Source organism: Adelges cooleyi, unplaced genomic scaffold, assembly GCF_023614345.1.
Source record: "Adelges cooleyi isolate 19-005CV unplaced genomic scaffold, UGA_ACOO_1.1 ACOO_flye_CR_arks_rails_tigmint_CR_PRNA_9, whole genome shotgun sequence".
Lineage (NCBI taxonomy): Eukaryota > Metazoa > Arthropoda > Insecta > Hemiptera > Adelgidae > Adelges > Adelges cooleyi.
Window position 1 is genome coordinate 8,005,961 of NW_026096579.1, and position 18,393 is coordinate 8,024,353.

General features: G+C 33.5%; 2 protein-coding genes across 3 annotated transcripts; both read left to right on the forward strand.

Moving 5' to 3' along the window:
* The first annotated feature begins 61 nt into the window (after nt 1–61).
* On the forward strand, nt 62–2,959 carry LOC126846306 (protein dpy-30 homolog). 2 transcript variants are annotated; one of them, XM_050585614.1, is made up of 4 exons: nt 62–256; nt 323–411; nt 504–625; nt 2,435–2,959. In XM_050585614.1, exons 1-4 carry the CDS (start codon nt 244–246, stop codon nt 2,523–2,525), a joined length of 315 nt encoding a protein of 104 aa, XP_050441571.1. In that variant the 5' UTR covers nt 62–243; the 3' UTR covers nt 2,526–2,959. The 2 variants fall into 2 exon arrangements, with proteins under 2 accessions (XP_050441571.1, XP_050441572.1); XM_050585615.1 differs by having other exon boundaries at nt 65–256; nt 326–411.
* Nucleotides 2,953–17,352, forward strand: LOC126846304 (meckelin). Its single transcript, XM_050585611.1, has 16 exons — nt 2,953–3,141; nt 3,218–3,361; nt 5,402–5,700; nt 6,186–6,419; nt 7,408–7,716; nt 8,769–8,896; nt 9,005–9,170; nt 10,112–10,396; nt 12,070–12,306; nt 12,422–12,553; nt 15,451–15,584; nt 15,817–15,997; nt 16,067–16,189; nt 16,303–16,405; nt 16,492–16,634; nt 17,221–17,352. Exons 1-16 carry the CDS (start codon nt 2,961–2,963, stop codon nt 17,299–17,301), a joined length of 2,880 nt encoding a protein of 959 aa, XP_050441568.1. The 5' UTR covers nt 2,953–2,960; the 3' UTR covers nt 17,302–17,352.
* Nucleotides 17,353–18,393: the final 1,041 nt, after the last annotated feature.

Sequence of the window (18,393 nt, forward strand, 5' to 3'; positions counted from 1 at the left end):
ACAATCGGCAGCTGAGCTCGACGTCTACTTGGCAACAATGGTTTCTACTATCAACAAATCGTCGAAATTTTCGGATTGAATTTATGTGACATCTATATTATTATTATTTTGCGCTTGCCGATAATTTGAATCGTTGTTGTTTGTAGTGTTGTGCTGATATAATTGCAAGTGCCAAGTTGTATGTATTCGGTCAGTGATTTGTTTTTTTCTTAATTGCAAAGTAAAAAAAAATTTGTACTTAAAATGTCGTCGTCGGGTGAGTTCAACTAGCTTTCGAATGCCGATGTTCCAATCGATGAATAACAAATTATTTTTGTTCTAGTAGAAGCGACAAACGGTCAAGTGCCGACCACACCGCCGCTGGTACATCCGTCGGATGTGTCATCCGAATCCAGCCTCATGGAATCTCAAGTGCGTCGATCTCTTACGCTCTACAAGAGCCGACAACTATACTGCATATTTGTATGGCATATAATATCTACCTTTATGTATTACGTTTACAGAAAGACGTCAACGCTAAAAAAACCAAAAAAGATTCAAAGCACGTAGCACCAATGCGCCAGTATTTGGATCAAACTGTTGTACCGGCTTTGTTGGTCGGAATGAAAGAGTTGGTCAAGGAAAGGTAAAAATAAACAACAAATATATTATTATCATTAGCATTGATGCTAAGTCGCCGAGGTATTATGATGCGTTTTCCAACTTTATATTTTTAATCGCTGGTTCGATATTCTGTTCATAGCAATTACATCTAGAAGATAGTTTGGTAGGGACAAGTATAGAAAAAATTCATCTTTGTTCTTTCAAAATCGAATGACCGACTAAAGCTATAGTTTTTTTTTGTGATTTCAACTGAGTGTCTTTTTTCTTTGTTTTTGACTATTCTGTATCTTATCACAATTTTAGGTTAAAAATTTAATAAATACTCGTAAGATAACAAATATAGGCGTGTACGCCAATTAAAATGGCATATTAGTATAAATATGCATAAGTTGTTATGGTGTTGGTAAATTTGTTTTTGAAAATGCTGTATAGAATTTAGGGTAAAGGATTACAATGTGTTCAAGCGACAAATGAATAAGTATTAGAATTTTTGTTATTGCTTCTCTTGTGAAAATGCTTTAATATTTCTTACGTCATTTTGGCTTGAAACCGTCAATATATTATGATGATTACTTTTAAGAGATTATTATAAATAAATATTGAATACTTAAGGATCGGTCAAACAGAAAGCGGACTGTCCGCGTGGACAGGTCGCCGGCCGCCGCGGACTCTGTACTCCATTTAAATGCATCATTCTGGTTAAACACTGAATTTTCCACACGTATCAGCACTTCTAAAATATTATTATTATTTTTATATAATTATCGAACATAAAATATACAAACAATATTGATGACAACATATTGTACTTAATTTTAACATTTTTTTCATTTTAAAATTGTGCACTGAAAATGACCGATAAAACGGAACGATTGATTGATCTAGTTCAAGAATGCGTTTATTTGTATGATATGTAGCATCCAGATTATAAAAAAAACAGAAAAATGGACAGATTCGACAAAAGACTGGTATCAACACTTCACAAAAATGTAAAATTTAATACAATTTTTCAGCCGAGTCTGCAACCACGAAAGAGCATTTTCATGTCTCGTTGAAGTACCAAATAAATTTAAAGTAGTGGTGGAATTATAGATAATGGTAGATAATGATATAGTATATTAACAAGCAGTAACAAACTCGTATCTAAGGTGGCTAGTATATTAAAACATCAAGTTTCTGGCTAATATTTTAGTGTTTAATATCTGGCTTAAAACAATTCATAAAAATATGTCTTCTTAAATTATTGAATTAAATTTAGTTCAGTTCTAGTTTGAACGTTGAGAATACAGCATAGTCGGTGAAACTCCCCAAATTCGATTCTTTTTTGATTTAGTTCATGTACCCATTTTCTTTTTTTTCGTCTTGCTTAACTCAAGGCAAGCAGAAAAATCTAGACATTTTGCAAAAGAAAATGAAAACAGAAAACGTGAGATAAAAAAGTAAAAAATATAAAAACAACCAGCAGTACACTCTTGGTTGTGGCAGTTTTCACACTGGTTCGCTCAAACTTGTCCGCATTCTGTTTGACTATCCCAGTCCGCAGCGGACTGGCGGACTAGTTGGACGGACCCTGTCCGCGCGGACAGTCCGCTTTCTGTTTTGACCGATCCTTTATTGATAAAAATAAAATTAAGGCCTTTTATAATGTTTTTGACTATTTGCGAAGTATTTGGAGATTGTACTTATTAAGAAATCAGTTGAGCAGTTAAAAGACATTCGTCATTGGCTTAAAAAAATAATCCATGTAGTTGAATTATTTGAAAATTAACTGATATTTTTTTAAAAATATTTTTATTAATATTATATTGATTTGTTTTGATTATATTTGCAGACCTCCGGATCCTCTAGGTTATTTGGCCGCATTCTTGTTGAAATACAAGAAGGAACACGTTGACAAAGACTCAAATTCAGAAACCCAATAATTGTATTCATATAATAATGATTATTTAAAAATAAAAAACATCTACACTGTAAACTGTAATCACGTCTGCTTTATCCTAATGGATATCTTTATGTATTTTTTTGCACTTTTGTTTTGAGTATTCATTTTTGTATATGTATATAACGAGTACATGTATCTCTCTCACTCTCTTTTTTAATTTTAAATGTTGTAGATGTGTGATATAATTAAATAAGTTGTCTAAAATATTAGAGATTTTTTTTTTTTGTTATCAGTAAAAATGATTTCAAATTTCAATGTTATTGTTTGTGTTATGTTGTCACGGCAACAGAATCACAACAAAACCGCTTGACCATTATAAGTAACTAAAAATGATTTTTTTTCTCATTGTAATTAAACGATGTTCCATTAATTTATTTGTAGATTATTAATAAACCACCTATAATATATTCAAAATATGGGACTGTATTTTTTTCATACGATTATTATCCTCTTTGGTTGTACGGTAATATTGAGTGTACAAAACGGAGAAATTCTTACATACGAGACACCAGAGAATTGTACCGACCGGGAATATTTCAGTCCTAACGTAATGTCTTGTAAGTCGTGTGGTGATGGAAAAATTTCACCGGTTGACCGTAAGTAAGACATTTTTTTTTAAAAAACATGACATTATTGTTTTCAATGTAATATTACATTTTTTCTCGAGCCAAGGAAAGACATGTGTTTGCGACAATAGCAGCAAGACTGTGAAAAACACATTATGTGAACGTTGTCCGACAAATACTACACTTTCAAAGGATCACTCACGGTGTTTGAAAATAACAAATAACGCATGTGGATCAAAAGATATCGAATGTAGGTTATCGTGCAAGTACTACTAGATATATTCTTAAGTGGATACAATTTGTATAGAATAGTAAACGATTTGTAAAAGCAAGACCTTGTCGATGTTGAGATTTATTTGTATAACATGTGACCTAGGGTTGTCCCCCCTCCTTTTTTTTTAGGCTCAGTGGAATACTGTTTACGGGTACACCACCTAAAGTGGTTTAAAATGGATAAAACAAAAGTCGCTTGTCTCTAAGAATATAGTGCAACCTAATTTCAATACACAACCTAACCTGACATTTTTTTGTAGCCTTTTTACCGGTTTCGAACCTATTTTGGAGGTGTTTTGTTCACGTTTTGGAAACCTTTACTCGACAGCCGATGGTGTTATTTTTCAAATTATGTTCCTCCCTAATAAGTTTACACACTGTTGCCGTTCATGTAGACATGTAAATCAATTGCCTTTCTCCTAAATGCTTCTCCTTAGTGGTTTTTCTTTGGTTCTACCTCGGATCCCTCCACAGACCACAATCTATGGTCTACAGTGTTGCTTATCTCGGTATAAATCTAGATTATAATTTATGCTGGGTCTCTCTCGTGTCTACAATAGTTTCTTAACTTCTTGACTAAATTAAAGATGTTTAGAAACTTTTCTGTGTAGGTACTTGCCGGCCTTGCTGGTTGCCTTGCTCATTTTCCATCTATAATCTCTAACCTCTTTTTACAAGTTTCTACATGAAATGAAATCGTTTCTAAAATCTCTAAAAAAAAAAACTAACAATAATAACTAACAGAGTTTATTAGCTATAAAACAAATCTATTATCCATCTTATGACCTAATCGATAAGTTTTCATTCTTTTTTTTTAAATGTGTTTTTTTATACTAGTGTTTTTTACTGGTGTTTTTTTTTTTAATTTTACTTAAGTTACGTTTAGCTTCTAAATAAAATAAAATAAAATTTAAATAGGTTTATTTTAAAACAGAATTAGTTTTCTTTTTATCAAGCAAAGCGGCTGCTAAGGCCATTGCACTAATTTGATAGGTATTTAGTATTTACAACGCATATACAGCCAGACATTATGTTATTGTTTGAACAACTAGATTTGCACTTATTGCTGCGTTGGCGTTATTATAGTACATGTCAAAATAATATTAGTTATTACCTACACGATTTTCATACTTATGCTATTTTTCTTATAGCTATCTTATTTTATTGTTATTATTTATATGTACTATAATTAAATAAAAATTCCACAAATCAAACTATATTTCCTAAAATTATCTTTGATAAATTCAAAAACTGTTACTTATTTTATTAAGCTAATTTCGTGACAAAAATGTGTAGTTTTTTTTTTTGTAATTTCACAAAGAAATCGATTTGAAAATAACAAAATATTAGCACTGTCAAAGTGGTCGAAAAAAATGCCAAACAAAATGATACAGAATGATCTCAAAGGGCTTAATACGATTTTTTTTCCATACAATGTGGTCTCAGTTCTTCACAATTTGTTTTTGTTTTTACACCCCTCTCAACTTAGTTTTTTTGATGGCGACTTTTGAAACTTAAATGGTAGCACATACATTTCATTAGGTTTTGAGAATAATGTACTAAGCTTTTACGACATAAAGAGGTAGGGATGGTATAGTGACGAGTGTGTATAATTGGTAGATGGACGGGGTGGTTAAAAGGGAAATAAACAATAATTCCTGTACAACCGATAAGAGTTATTATTATTGAGAAGATTCGGCTAATGCCAGATGATTGCTAAGAAAATCGCAGCTGATCATATAGCAGACGCGGTGCAATGTCGAAGGAGAGATTATATATATTTTTTTTCATTAAATACAAGCATTATCGGTGCCGGGTACTTACACTGTACCGGGCAAACATACCTCGTCAATTGTGCGGCTCTATTGTAAACTTTTGTCTGGATGTAAAAAATGTAATTTCTCATTAAACCCTATGAGATATTGAGTGGTTCACGATAACATGATCATGCAGTTATTTTACAGGTTATATACTATTGTAATTTCCAATAGTTTTATGTGCGCTGTTTTTTTTTTAGTGGAAACTGATGTGAACGGCACGTCGCTGGGTACGAGGTCGTGTGTTCGTTGCACAGCTGGCACAACCCCTTCGCAAGACCGAACGAAATGTATACCTTGTTTGTTGGCTAATTGCTCTTGCCCGTCAGTGTCACACGAGCCACTGTTGGACGGCACCGTGTGTGTGCTCAAATCGAACTTAAGTCAATGGCCGGACGAACGTGACACTCATTTGGTCGATTACGATCTAGTCGACGAGACCGTGGAATCCAAGTATTTGAAAACCAATTTGCGGGCTCTTCTGCACAGATGTTTGAATGTAAATCGTCAATCTGTAACCCTGTGTCACCCTGTATAGCTAATTAGCTATACGGGGTGTCTCAAAAAGAACGGTGGGGTTTCGAACGGCTGTGGGTTGTGAAGTATTGGACCTACAGCGATTGCCACTAGATTGTCTCTCCGCGTTCCCGTTTGTGTGGCCAGCCTTCATTGTTCAGTTTGTTAAGATGGCGTCCTCACACGAGAAGTGATCGAGTTCGAAAAAGCGTAATTCAGTTACGACTGCGAAACGTCTAGTGGCGGTCATTCGAAACTCGACAACCCCCGCTTTCGTTCAAGCCCCGCCAGAGCGCTGTAGGTCCAATATTTCACAGCCCGCAGCCGTTTGAAACCCCACCATTCTTTTTGGAACACCCTGTGTAATACAAGTCCCCGCGTGCAACCGGTTCCTGTGACCGTCGAACGGTCCCAATATTGTTGTACACGTCTAATGTTAAGTTTGCTCTTCAATCGATTCGTTCACAGGTCAGGCACAGCGTTTCGTGCGAAGCTCTGGGCAATTTGTGCGCAATACAAATGTACAGAGACGAGAGAAAAGTGAGTGCTTGTAAAGTTTTCAAGGATTACAGGCGGATTCCGACCACGTTGGACGTCGACCGTCTGCCTTTGCCTTGGATCTATTATGGCGAAGGAGACGCTTTCGTTGTGTTGAATAAGAAAAAAATCGGATCCAGATACAGCATAAAACCCGATAGACGCGTATGTACTTTTAGTTTTAATTCCGATAGAGACGGTCTTTGTATCTCTGGGAACAAGGCATTGCACCGACTTGAGATCCAGTCAATTTTCCTAACGTCCTGTCTATATCCCTAAAGGGGATTGGGAAAGGGCCGACTATCAGAATCCCCTTTTACAACTTCAAATAATTTAGTCTCAATCCTTGACGTATAGCTGATGTGCTTACAGATTTTTATATTTCTTGCTTGTATAGCAAGAGTCTTGGGTTCCTCATTTTGCCGCTACACCAATATATTAAGGGCTCAGTGCCACAGTGTACCAAGTCCTTAGGATCAATAATTTAGGAGCCAATTGCTGGAAATCAGCTGCGATGGACTTTGTTCACTTTTGCTGTGGCCCTCCATATATTTTTTCTTCACCTTATCCCATAGATACGTGGAGTCCACCAGGCAAATCTACTTTCTACATAAATATCCTATCTATCGCCTTTTCATTATTCACCCTACACACCTCCACGTCACTTTTTATCACATCTGCTCAATTCTTATTCGGCCTACATGTACCTTTAAATATTTTTACTGTGATCAATTCAACTCGTTTTACTATATCAGTTTCCTCTCTTTTGTTAAAGATGTTCAAACCATTTTAATAAGTTTTCTCTCATTTTCTGGCGCAACTCCCAAACTTTCTCTTACATAAAAGTTAAGACAAAAGTACATACTCGTACCTTATTATTTTTTACCTAGTCAATCCACCTGAAAATTCACATGTTAGCCACTTATATTTTCTTTTCTTCTCTCTTTTTCATTGCTCAACGTCCACTTCCGTTGATAATTTCTGATCATATTACCTTTTTTTTTAACAATTTCACTCTGAATGTGTGCACTTTTCTGTCACACAGCACCTCCGTTGCCCTTCTTCCACCCCAACCACACTTTGTTCTGCACCGTACATCTACTTAAATTCCACCATTCTCTTGCACACCTGATCAGAAATATTTAAATTTCAGAATAGTCATTTAAAATTGGTTGCGTCGAGGTATTACTTGAACGGATCGCTCCACAGCGTTTCCGAATTGGCTCCGTCTGAGTTTCAGTTGTGTCCAGGACTGTGGCAAGGGATTGACTCTGCTTTTCGTTTTGGAGCTCGGTATTTTCGCACGTGTGACATACCTGCAAAACAGCTCATTAGTTTAGCTACTCCGGAGCCAATTTTTTACGACTTATACCTGGAGTACGAAGAAGGCAACAAGAAAATGTTGTACTCGGTGCCATTGTTGGTGAAAAACATCAAAGTAGGAACAACATATCCAAACACCGTGAGTGGCTTATGTTAAAATACATAATGTAGTTTGATGTAACATACATTTAAATTTATACATACATTCTCTAACGCTAGAGTAGGACAAAATTAAAATTGTTTTGAAATAACAGAACTCTTTTCGATCAAAAAAGTTGACTTAATCAGTCATTCTGTATAGGTACAAACTACAAAATAAAATTCAAATTAAGCTAAAAAACATTATGTGTAAAATAAAACTGTATTATATTGGCGGACAGAGTGGCTGATAATTATTTTGATGGTCATTTCACAATTTTTTATTATTTGTCAAAGGTTTAGATAAGCGACAGGGTCTTCCCCTCGTGTTGTTACAAGTGTACTGTACAACCTTAATATTATTATTATGTGAGTGTTCTAGAGAAACACATTTTTGGGTTTTCAACTATTCGAAAATGCTAAAAAAAGATTATATATTAATGTAATATATTATACTTCATATTATTTATAACTCACGAACATTTTTTGTGAAAATTAATTATGCGGAAGGTACTCTGATAAAATGTTTTTAACAACATTTTTTTTGTTGCCAAAACGATTAGAATAATTTATTTTATGTGCCATTATATATTTTATTTAAATGAGAAACGAATTGCCAGGTCTGATGACAGAACTGGGTATAATCATTGGTTTTAATTTATTTAAGAAAAATGTTTCAAAATCATACAAACATATTATTTGTTTAATAACAACAGTATAAATTAAGTATACTAATAAGTTGAGTGGGTTATATTTAGGAATTGACCCTGAGCTTTTAATTTTTTTACCCAGGTTTTATTTATGTTATTTTTTGAAATGACTGAGTATTGATCTTATTTTAGTATTTTTAAAAGCTCTATTAATTTTGAAACTTAAATGGTAGATCTCTGGAAATTAACAAAAAAAGATAATAATTTTTAACGTTGTCAAAATAATTGAGGTTGAAATCTGTTTGCTGTTGGTCATACTGTGTGTGTTGTTTGCAATTTCACGGTTGTAACAAAATACATTTAAATAAAAACATATTATTATTCCTTTCACGAAAATGTTTAGGGCAAAGACATTTCCCAGTGGTTGCTGACTAGACGCATGTTTCTGGTGGACAAGTTTAGCGGTGTACCCGCCGTCAAGGCCCAGGGCTTTCCGGCCGTCGTTCAATATTTGAAGTTTGCCAAACTCGTGTAAGTGACAGGTGAAATCGCGTGGGAACGACGAGAAGACGTGGCGGTGGAAAAATAAATGTATATATAAATAATTATTATCGACGACATCCTTTGTCGGATTTGTAGGATCCAAGCTCAGCGCGAAGTCGAAAACGAAGGCAATATCTTACCGCCTTTCATGGTTTTGGAATACGGTCAGGCGACTAATGAAAATATATCGCTGGACGTGCCTTTGCCCGTGACGTTCACCGTCGAGTTTTACATGGAAAACGATGCTCTCCACTATGTCGACGTAAGACAAGCCCTATGTGACTTATGTGGTTTTTTTTTTTTTGGCTGGGAGGCTTTGGGGATATAAAAAAAAATAATGAGCCGCGACAGTACTCACAAGGGTTGTGTGTAAATACATCTTACTTTCGACAGGGTTTTGATAGAAAAAAAAATAAATTTAACCTAGTCGACAAACTTATATTTAGTCTAAATATTCTTTACTTGTTCTCGTATTATACAAACATTTTATTTTATGAATACTATCAAGTACACTTGGATTGACAATGTGACAATACAGAGACAAAGGGTACATCCTAGCAGTGTAATGTATGCTATCAACGTTTATAGAACATTCGCCGTTTTCTCTACAAAACGATTTGACTGATAGCATTATACATTTGACAACAACAGACAATAGTTTGACTCTAACGTAGCATAAATACGCCAGATACTTGTTGGTGCCGTTAAGGTAATGAGATGTTAAGCAGATTGCAAATTGTGTGTGTACCAGAGTGCGAGCAACCACCTTTCACCACACGACCAAAAATAGGAAAGAAGAGACGGTGTGTGACAGCCGTTTGTAAACGCGGTGGGTGTTACAAAGGCGAGGGGTAGAGGTGCAACGAGTTGGCCGCTTTTGATTGGCTACTGACTCGTTGGCCGCTTTTGATTGGCTACTGACTCGTTGGCCACTTTTGATTGGCTACTGACTCGTTGGCCACTTTTGATTGGCTACTGACTCGTTGGCCACTTTTGATTGGCTACCGCGCAGTTGTCAAAACCCCGCAAACTGGCTTCCCTCCTACATTTATTAATTATACTCTGTTCGCCGAGAGAACGGTGCGTGCAGACACCAAAACGCATTACACTCTCGCATGCACCTGCGCGGATACGCGTTTTGGTTTCCGCGCAGTACCGTTCTCCCGCGAGACAGAGTATAATAGCGTTTTGTATTTTGTCCAGATGAGTTTGGCCATTCTCAGCGGGTGCGTGTTCATCTGGAGTTGCATACACACGTGGAGCGAGTCCAAACGGTGCGGACGGATGGCGATCGACCTGTGGACCGTCGGACAGTTCATGATCACTTGTTGTTCTCATTTCGCCAACATGATATTCGCCGTCTGCGCCTTGTTGGCTCTGTACACGTTACTGTTCTACAAAGCCCAAAGCGTCGTATACACACTGCTACCGTCTCAAGACCTCGAGTCCATCGTCGACAGATATATAGTGTTGGCATTTTTACTGAAGGTAACGCGTCCGGCTTTATAATGTTGTATTCAAATCGTCGGTAGGCTAGGTTAGGTTAGTTTTGTTGTATATGGCGGTGTTATGAGTGCACATTTTTGGCAAATCGAAGCAGCAAATAATACCCAATAGGCTCCTACCGTTGGACAGATCCCTCGCGGTTATTCTAAGATGCACATAAAAAAAAAAAAGGCTCCTACCATTGACTTTTAGCAAAAGTTTACAGATGGTCGTGGTTCATTATTGCATACTTGTCGCTTAAATCCATTTAAGCATTTTTTAATTTGTAAACAAGGTTAAAGTATAGATCAAAACCGCACACATTTTTAGGTAAATTTGAAATAAAAACATATTAGGTGAAAAATTGCGTCACAAAATATTTTGGACGAGCGAAAAAAAGGATGCCTGAGTTGAATGAACTCGGCTAGTTATGGTAGCTCTGAGCGCCGTTCGTAGTTCTCATATAATTTGCATCACAAAGCTGAAATACTTCAACTTAAAAACATAAATTTTAAGTCGTGATAAACGAATATTATTTTAATACACTGAGTACCAGATAGTAAAATTGAATTGTAGGAGTTTGATTGATTTTAAAGAGTGTGCGGTTATGATAACTACCGATACAGATAAGCATCGCTAATCTGTGATGAAACGGATCCGATTTGACGCTGTCAGCAGAGGTACCCTCGTCTTGGTTTTTAAATGGGTGGGTGGTAGAATCCCCTTCTAGACAGTGGGAATCTGCTTGTTATAAAATCTATGAAGCCTACACATTGTACAAATATTAGGATACAATATAGTTTTGACGTTAGAAGAAACAGAAGATATTTCAAACATCAATCATGAAAAATTGTTCAAAGAAAAGTTCACTTTAGACGCCTGTCCACTATAACGAAAACAGTGATTTTTGAACATACATAATTGACTATTCATATCTACCTATAATTAATAATTTATGAATATTATTGCAGAATTATCAGCACTGTTGTAAGTAATTTAAGTATTTTAATTTTGTAATATAAAATTCAAGAATAGTAATTTCAATACTTCTGTTTAACATGTATTTAAGTTTTTGTTAAAAATTATTTATCAACAAAAAATATTTCACTTAGTAATACACGTGGAAAATGCACTATTTTTTTTAAAAATAAAAACTGTTACACATATAATAAATATATAAATAATAAATAATTAACTATATAATAACAATAGGTAATTATATTCATATGTGTGTAAATAATATAAAATAAATGTAAATAACTAAATTTTAAGATAAATAGTGTCAAAAACAAAATACATAATACATTATTTTTATTGTACAATAATGCATGTCCTGTATAAATAAAAAAAAGCACTAGGAATAAAAAAAAAATTATCAATTTCACATAAAAAAAAAAAAAACAAATGCAAAACACTTAAATACTTATTGACCAAAACTATTTAAATGTGTGTTCGATGGTTCGGTTGAAAGTGAACTATGAGATGTATAATATGTGGAGCAAACATTTTAGGATTTTTTTAAAATTTGTAATTATAAAATGATATTGTTGGTAAGTAAAATGTTATTATTATAAGATTGCAAGTTAGTCGACTAATAATTGTTGACACCACACGTTGAACCATGTATTGTACATTTGTACCTCTAAACACTTATAAGGCGAATACACGATTTTCAGACAGTCGAACTACTTAGACTGATTTGGAAGCAGACCAGCGTTGATATATTTCTAGTCGACTGGGAAAAACCGCGCATAGTGCCTAACCAAAAACCAAATGGCGCGACCGCCACTACTCAAAAACAAACCGTTAGCATATGGCGAAGTTACTTTGTAGCCAACGAGTGGGCTGAAATACAAACAAAAAGAAAAATCAGTTTACCCGTGCAACTTTTGCTCACCGTGCTTCTTTTCAAAGTACGGGCGTGGATAAATAACGAGTTTTACTTTGTTTCTGTCGTTCACCAGTATCGCACAAGTATAATTACAGTATAATATTTTTCTAAACATTTTGCCCCGCACACTATTCTAGATATACGGATTTGAAAATTGGGCTACAGCCGAACCAGACGTCCATTTGGTTCGTACACCGTACAGACCGATTAGCCAGTTGTTGGCCCTGGCAATGCTCGTTGCGATTTTCAGTACCGTTTACACGGTGCAGGTATGTAAAAAAAAGTTTTAAAAACTCTCAAGTATCAATTTAGAGTTAGGTAGACGACGTTCTTTTTAAAAAAAAAAAAAAAAAACATGTTCTATCCAATTGACTTCTTAAAGTCTGCAATAATACATAACATATGTATAGCAGTAACTAACAATGTTTTCACAGTCTTGAAATTAAAATAAACTAGATATAAATAATTATAATCTTTTAAACGCTTATAATTCACAGAAGTCAAGGATAAGAGTTGTATGCGTTGTAATGTACACGGTATGTTAAGTATGTTTTTTTTGTTTTGTAGAGTCAATGTGGTTGAAATGGTATTGGTTTTAAAACGATATAATATGTTTTAATCGTTTTACTATTTTTGTGCGCAATAACGATTTTTTTTTTCTATAGAGGGTTTATTTGAAATAAATTACACTCTATAAAAGAAAATCATACTCCACGGGCTGTCTGTATTTCTCTAAAAATAGTATTATAAGCAAAAAAAAAAATTGTTTCTACAATATATATATACTGCAAGATATTCTTAAAAACGAATATGTCATACGAAATTTAGATATTTCCAAAAAAGCGTGAATTTAACTTTTGATTTTTTTTTAAATTCTTGCCAAGTGACATCAGTTTGCAAGAAGGTTTTTTCAGAAATTTTGGCTCACCAAAACCTGTTGACTTTTATTAAAAATTGCTCCAAATTTATTTTGTGTACCTACCAATTTTATTTTTTATCGATATTAATATTGTTTATTTATGATATCTTGTGAAAAGTCAAACCCCATAAAAGTATTATTAAACATTTCTTTCGAAAGGGTTGAAAACTTATTCTTTATTTCAATTTTTTATTAACTCGGAATCTGAAAATTAAATTGAGGGTTGTGTACTTTTGATAATATGATATATTGTATACTATGACAATTTTTTTTTTTTAAAAAACAAAAAAAATATTACAAACACAGTGTTTTCACAGTAGTATACATAATTAATATTTCCTATTAGCAGAAACTATTAGTAGGTTATTTTGTGGTGTACTTTTACTTACTTGTAGCTCCCTCAAATCTGTCATTTGAATGCTTGCGTTTCTACTAAAAGTAAAATATAAATACAATTTAATCAATTGTAATAATTTGTCTTTATTAATTAAGTATATAATATACTTATAGAAAAGTGCAACATTTTTTGTAGTACAACTTTGAAGCAAATGCATTCTTCGGTTCAAGCATAACAACTGGATCCGTTTTGTTACTTATTCATCAGTGGAAACGTCTCCCGTAAAACGATAAAGGGTCGAATTGGAGAGAGCCAATTTGGTTTTGCCAATCTTGTAAAATATATGAGACCCAATTCAAGGATCGATTTACCATTTACCTGGTAATGATTTATATTTCAGCGTGTCGTGACCGTAAAAACGGTATGGGTATTACATTACTACTGCTCAAACTGAATATAGAATAATAATAGTAGATTAATAAAATTCCATTTTCATCTCATAATCGAAAACGGTATAAAATTGCTACGCCCTTAAAGTGCCTACACTGAAAAATTTTTTTTTATTGTTTTAGAGGTCTCTGTTATTTTCAAATAAATCATAATATATTATCGTTTTACAAACTATAGAATGGTACTATTTGATTTAATGACAAATTGATGCGCTTTGAAACCGACATTTAAAAAAATTAATTGTTTTAATTATCGTGATGAATATATTGTACCAATATCGTAGCTAGGCATTGATTAATTATTAGATTTTCTATATGATATCAAATACCTAAATTTGAAAATCACCATAATATCCCTCTCTTAACTGAAAAACATAGCAACGCGTTGCAAACATTGTTATATAAAAAAAAAAAAAAATTAGTATTCAGAGGGTTGATTTGAATAAAATATTTTTATTTAGCTTACTCAAAGACTGTCTGAGTGCAAGTTTCTTAAAGATAAGTGAACAACATGACTCGTATATTTGTTTATTGACAGTGGGAATAATTAAAATCCACATTAACTACCCAAAGCACATCCGTGAACTGTAAAACATGCATTTGGTGATGGGTTAGGTATGACGCTAGTGCGGTTTGAACTATTTGCATTCTTCTTTCTAGAATTATATGCCCATTGATTATAAATTCCAATGAATTTACAATGTTAGATATTGTGTTTATAAATATTTCAAAGAATTTTCGAGCTCAGCAAGTCTATTAGGGATTTGTTATTCGAGTATTTTTTTTTTTTTTTGTAAATATTGGTATCATCTAATTATTTGTGTTCGGTTGGGATGATAGTCAACATTGAAAATAAAACCATTGTCTTTTACAATTTACCAATTTTTTATGTTTACCATTAATGTCACGCTGAACTTTGCAGAAACCGTTAAAATAATTCTAAATTCTGAAAATAAAAGCGTGGGCCTTATTCAACTAAGTCCCTAATACCTAAATTGATCAGATAAAATTTCAGTTGATGTTTTATATTGTAAGTTCTTTTGTAATTGAAATTTGGTTCAATTTTAGCGTGTAATACATATATTTCATAGTACTTGACTCAATGAATTTGGACTTTGTTGAATTACTTGTACGGCACATACCGACAATCTAAGTGCGGGTTGTTCACTGAATCAGTGGGTTTGATGTCAGATGCCTGACAACAATTATTCCTCATCTCAACTTACAATGTTGTCCACATTTGGCCTTCCCTTTCTGGGCGTTAATTTGATGACATGAGTTCGTCAATTAAATACGAGGACTTTACTGATGATTTTATTTAAAACGAGAGGAGGGTAGAAGGTTGTTCAGGCATGGAGGGTAACCATATTTTCTTGGAAAAAAATATTGGTGTTATATTTTGCCTTTTGAAAATACATAACATGTTATTTATTTGTTGGTGTGTACTTAACATTGTTATAGTGGTTGGTGACGGTGGGCATTTACGAACGGTACATAAAGAATTGTATTCAACAGTTTGTGGACGTCTGTTCTTTGGCCAACGTCAGTGTGTTCATACTGTCTTCAGAATATTTCGGCTACTACATACACGGCAGGTAAAATGAACTGTATATAAGAGCTTATACACCGATGGACATTCACTAAAAAACATCAAAGTACAATCCATTTCCCTTGAAGGAAAGACACTGGACCATGCTCTGCACAACAAGCTAATTTAGCCCATCACCTCCCAACCGCTTCCTTCTCTCCGGCGTCTCCTTCCTTTCCCTTTGTGCGACGAGAGCGACTATAAGACATATTCATTTTAAACGATTTTCCTTTACAAAGGTCGGCCCACGGGTTTTCCGACACGGACATGGAGAGCCTTATTGGACAACTACAAAAAGAAGAAGACAACATGGTCAGACACAGGGGCTTAGTGCCCGGCACCGAGAAGCAAACGTTCGAGATGACCATACCTTCGTCGCTGAGGACTTACTACCGCAGAGTAATGGCTCCCTTGAACGGTGTAAGTATTGGTGCAAGTGCGTCCTCCGGTCAAAATTCTCTGTTTTCACTATAGGTTGTTTTTTAACAGATCCAATCCAAGCAAATATCCGGTTCTTCGTTTAGAATCAAAAGAGTGGACAAGACTGACATGGTGCGAATCGGACAGGCCTACAACAATATGAACAAATTTCTCGCTGCGTTTTTGGATCATGTAAGTAAAGTGTACTTTAGATTCAATTCCGGTCCACTTTGGGGTTGCTGCAGCGAATTTGACGAATTGCCACAGCGCAGATATTGGATTTGATTATTTTTTTTTTTTTTAAGGCGTTAAAAGATTTGGATTACGAAATCCGGGAAAAGACCTTCGTCGAGAAACTTTTGGGAATCGAATACTCGGATCCTTCGGACAAAGGAGTGTTTTTCATAGGTCAGGGCAAAGTTATTTCTAGAGACCACCTATCTATAAATAAATAATTACGGTCTCTTTTAAATTTGTCTTTGTGAAATATATAGATGACGGCCATTCGTTCGACAAAGTTATATTCTACGGAAACGAGTGCACTCTGGTCATATTCGATGTAATGATGTTGTCGTTTTTCTTCGTCGTCACCGGAGACATTATACTAGCCGGCATCTTGACGGCATTTGTGGTTAAGGTATGTGCAAAAAACATTAGGTGAAGTATCATTTTCGACTTTCATTCGAACTCAGCGAGTTAAATTAAAAGACATGAAGTTTTTAATTCGACACACCACATCTATTGATTTTGAAATTCCTCGTATCCTTTCTTTATTCTAGTTTGCTTATATTATAATAATAATTACTACCTTCTATATCGTCGATTCCCAGCTGTCAATCACCATTCACTATAATATTTCTTATCAGCGGACTTACTTTTATTTTTCCTTATCGATGACCATTTTTTATAACTATCACATCTCTTATCAGGTAATTTCTCTTATCATTAATTATTCTTATCAGTTATTCCGTCTTATCGCTATTTCTTAAAAATTCCGGTGGGCTTATTTTATGATCCTAAAAATATGTCAGTTTAGTACATTTAAACTAAAAGTTACAATAAATTTATCATAAACTATTATAACATTTCTAGTCTTACTCCCAACTGTTCCATTAATTGTTTTAAATGTAACAGACAATAATTCAATTCTGTATTTACTATTGGTTGTATTTATAAATTTGATTTAAGGTAAATTGTCGTCTAAAAATGTTTTTTTTTTATAGATAATAAGTGTTATAAGAACACAACTCGGAAAAACGAATTTGGCTAAAAAGACTTTGATTGACGAACGATTTTTGATATAATAAAAATGTAGAAGAAATAATTTTTTTATGGTAATAGTAAGCAAACATAATTAAGACAGTTTAATTTTAGTATAGTATTAATTTGTACGTCTATAACGTACATAACAATTTTGTATTTTAAAGATGTGTGTATGATTTGTTTATTGATATAGTAAGTTATTTGCTCTAGTAATAATTTTTGATTCTAATAAACTTTTTCTTATTTTTCTTTTCTTTTCATTTTTTCTTTTTAGTAATGTTTTTTTCCGGCATTAGGTCGGGCATTTATCTCACATTTTTATCCATATAATATCGACCCATTTGTCTTTTGATTTACTTTTTCATTTGAATATTTTATTTTAACATTGCCAAACTATCTTATAACATTCTTTCCCGTTTTTCGAACTGAAGGTGCATTTTATTATTTGACCATATTTCTTGTATTATCATTGTTTATTTTTTATTTTATTTCGTATACCCCAAAATTGGCAAGAATAATATTGTAATTACACATCTGAACATGTAAAACTTAAAAATACATATGTATATTTACATGAGATCTATTACAAGTAATACATCTTATACCGAGTTGCAAAAAATATTTAATTTATATTCCATTTAAAATTGTCCCTTCAAATTTAATTGTACAGCCATATTTAAACTAAATATTTTTTAAATGTTTACCTTGTTTTTATACTTTATTCAATTTTCTAACAAATTAACGTCTTATAGTTAAAGGTTAAAAAAAACTTACTTTTAATAACTTTGACATCGACGGCTATTAGTTACAGAAACATTAATTGTTTTAATAATAACAATAAAAATTAATAACTGAATTTTGATGGAATGCATTTTTTGAGCCGTTTCCTTACAAATATTTTTGCAACTTTATTTTACACATTTTTATAATAAAAAGTGGATAAATTGTTTGGTGTATAAAATTTAAAGAAAAACGGTTCCGTTTTGTGGTATCACGTAGTAATGTGATAGTTATTTTTTTTTAAATTTATAAATATTTTTTTTTTTTAGCAAAAGCTATCGAACGACTTGAATAAATACGTCGTATATTATAAAAAAAAATAATAATAAGTTTACATACTATTATACTATGCA

Coding starts and splice junctions, on each gene's coding strand:
- LOC126846304 (XM_050585611.1), top strand. CDS start 2,961: ATGGGACTGTATTTTTTTCATACGATTATTATCCTCTTTGGTTGTACG. Junction 3,362..5,401: donor TGGATCAAAAGATATCGAAT/GTAGGTTATCGT, acceptor TTTTTTTTTTAG/TGGAAACTGATGTGAACGGC. Junction 15,585..15,816: donor GGCTACTACATACACGGCAG/GTAAAATGAACT, acceptor TCCTTTACAAAG/GTCGGCCCACGGGTTTTCCG.
- LOC126846306 (XM_050585614.1), top strand. Junction 412..503: donor CCAGCCTCATGGAATCTCAA/GTGCGTCGATCT, acceptor TTACGTTTACAG/AAAGACGTCAACGCTAAAAA. Junction 626..2,434: donor AAAGAGTTGGTCAAGGAAAG/GTAAAAATAAAC, acceptor TTATATTTGCAG/ACCTCCGGATCCTCTAGGTT.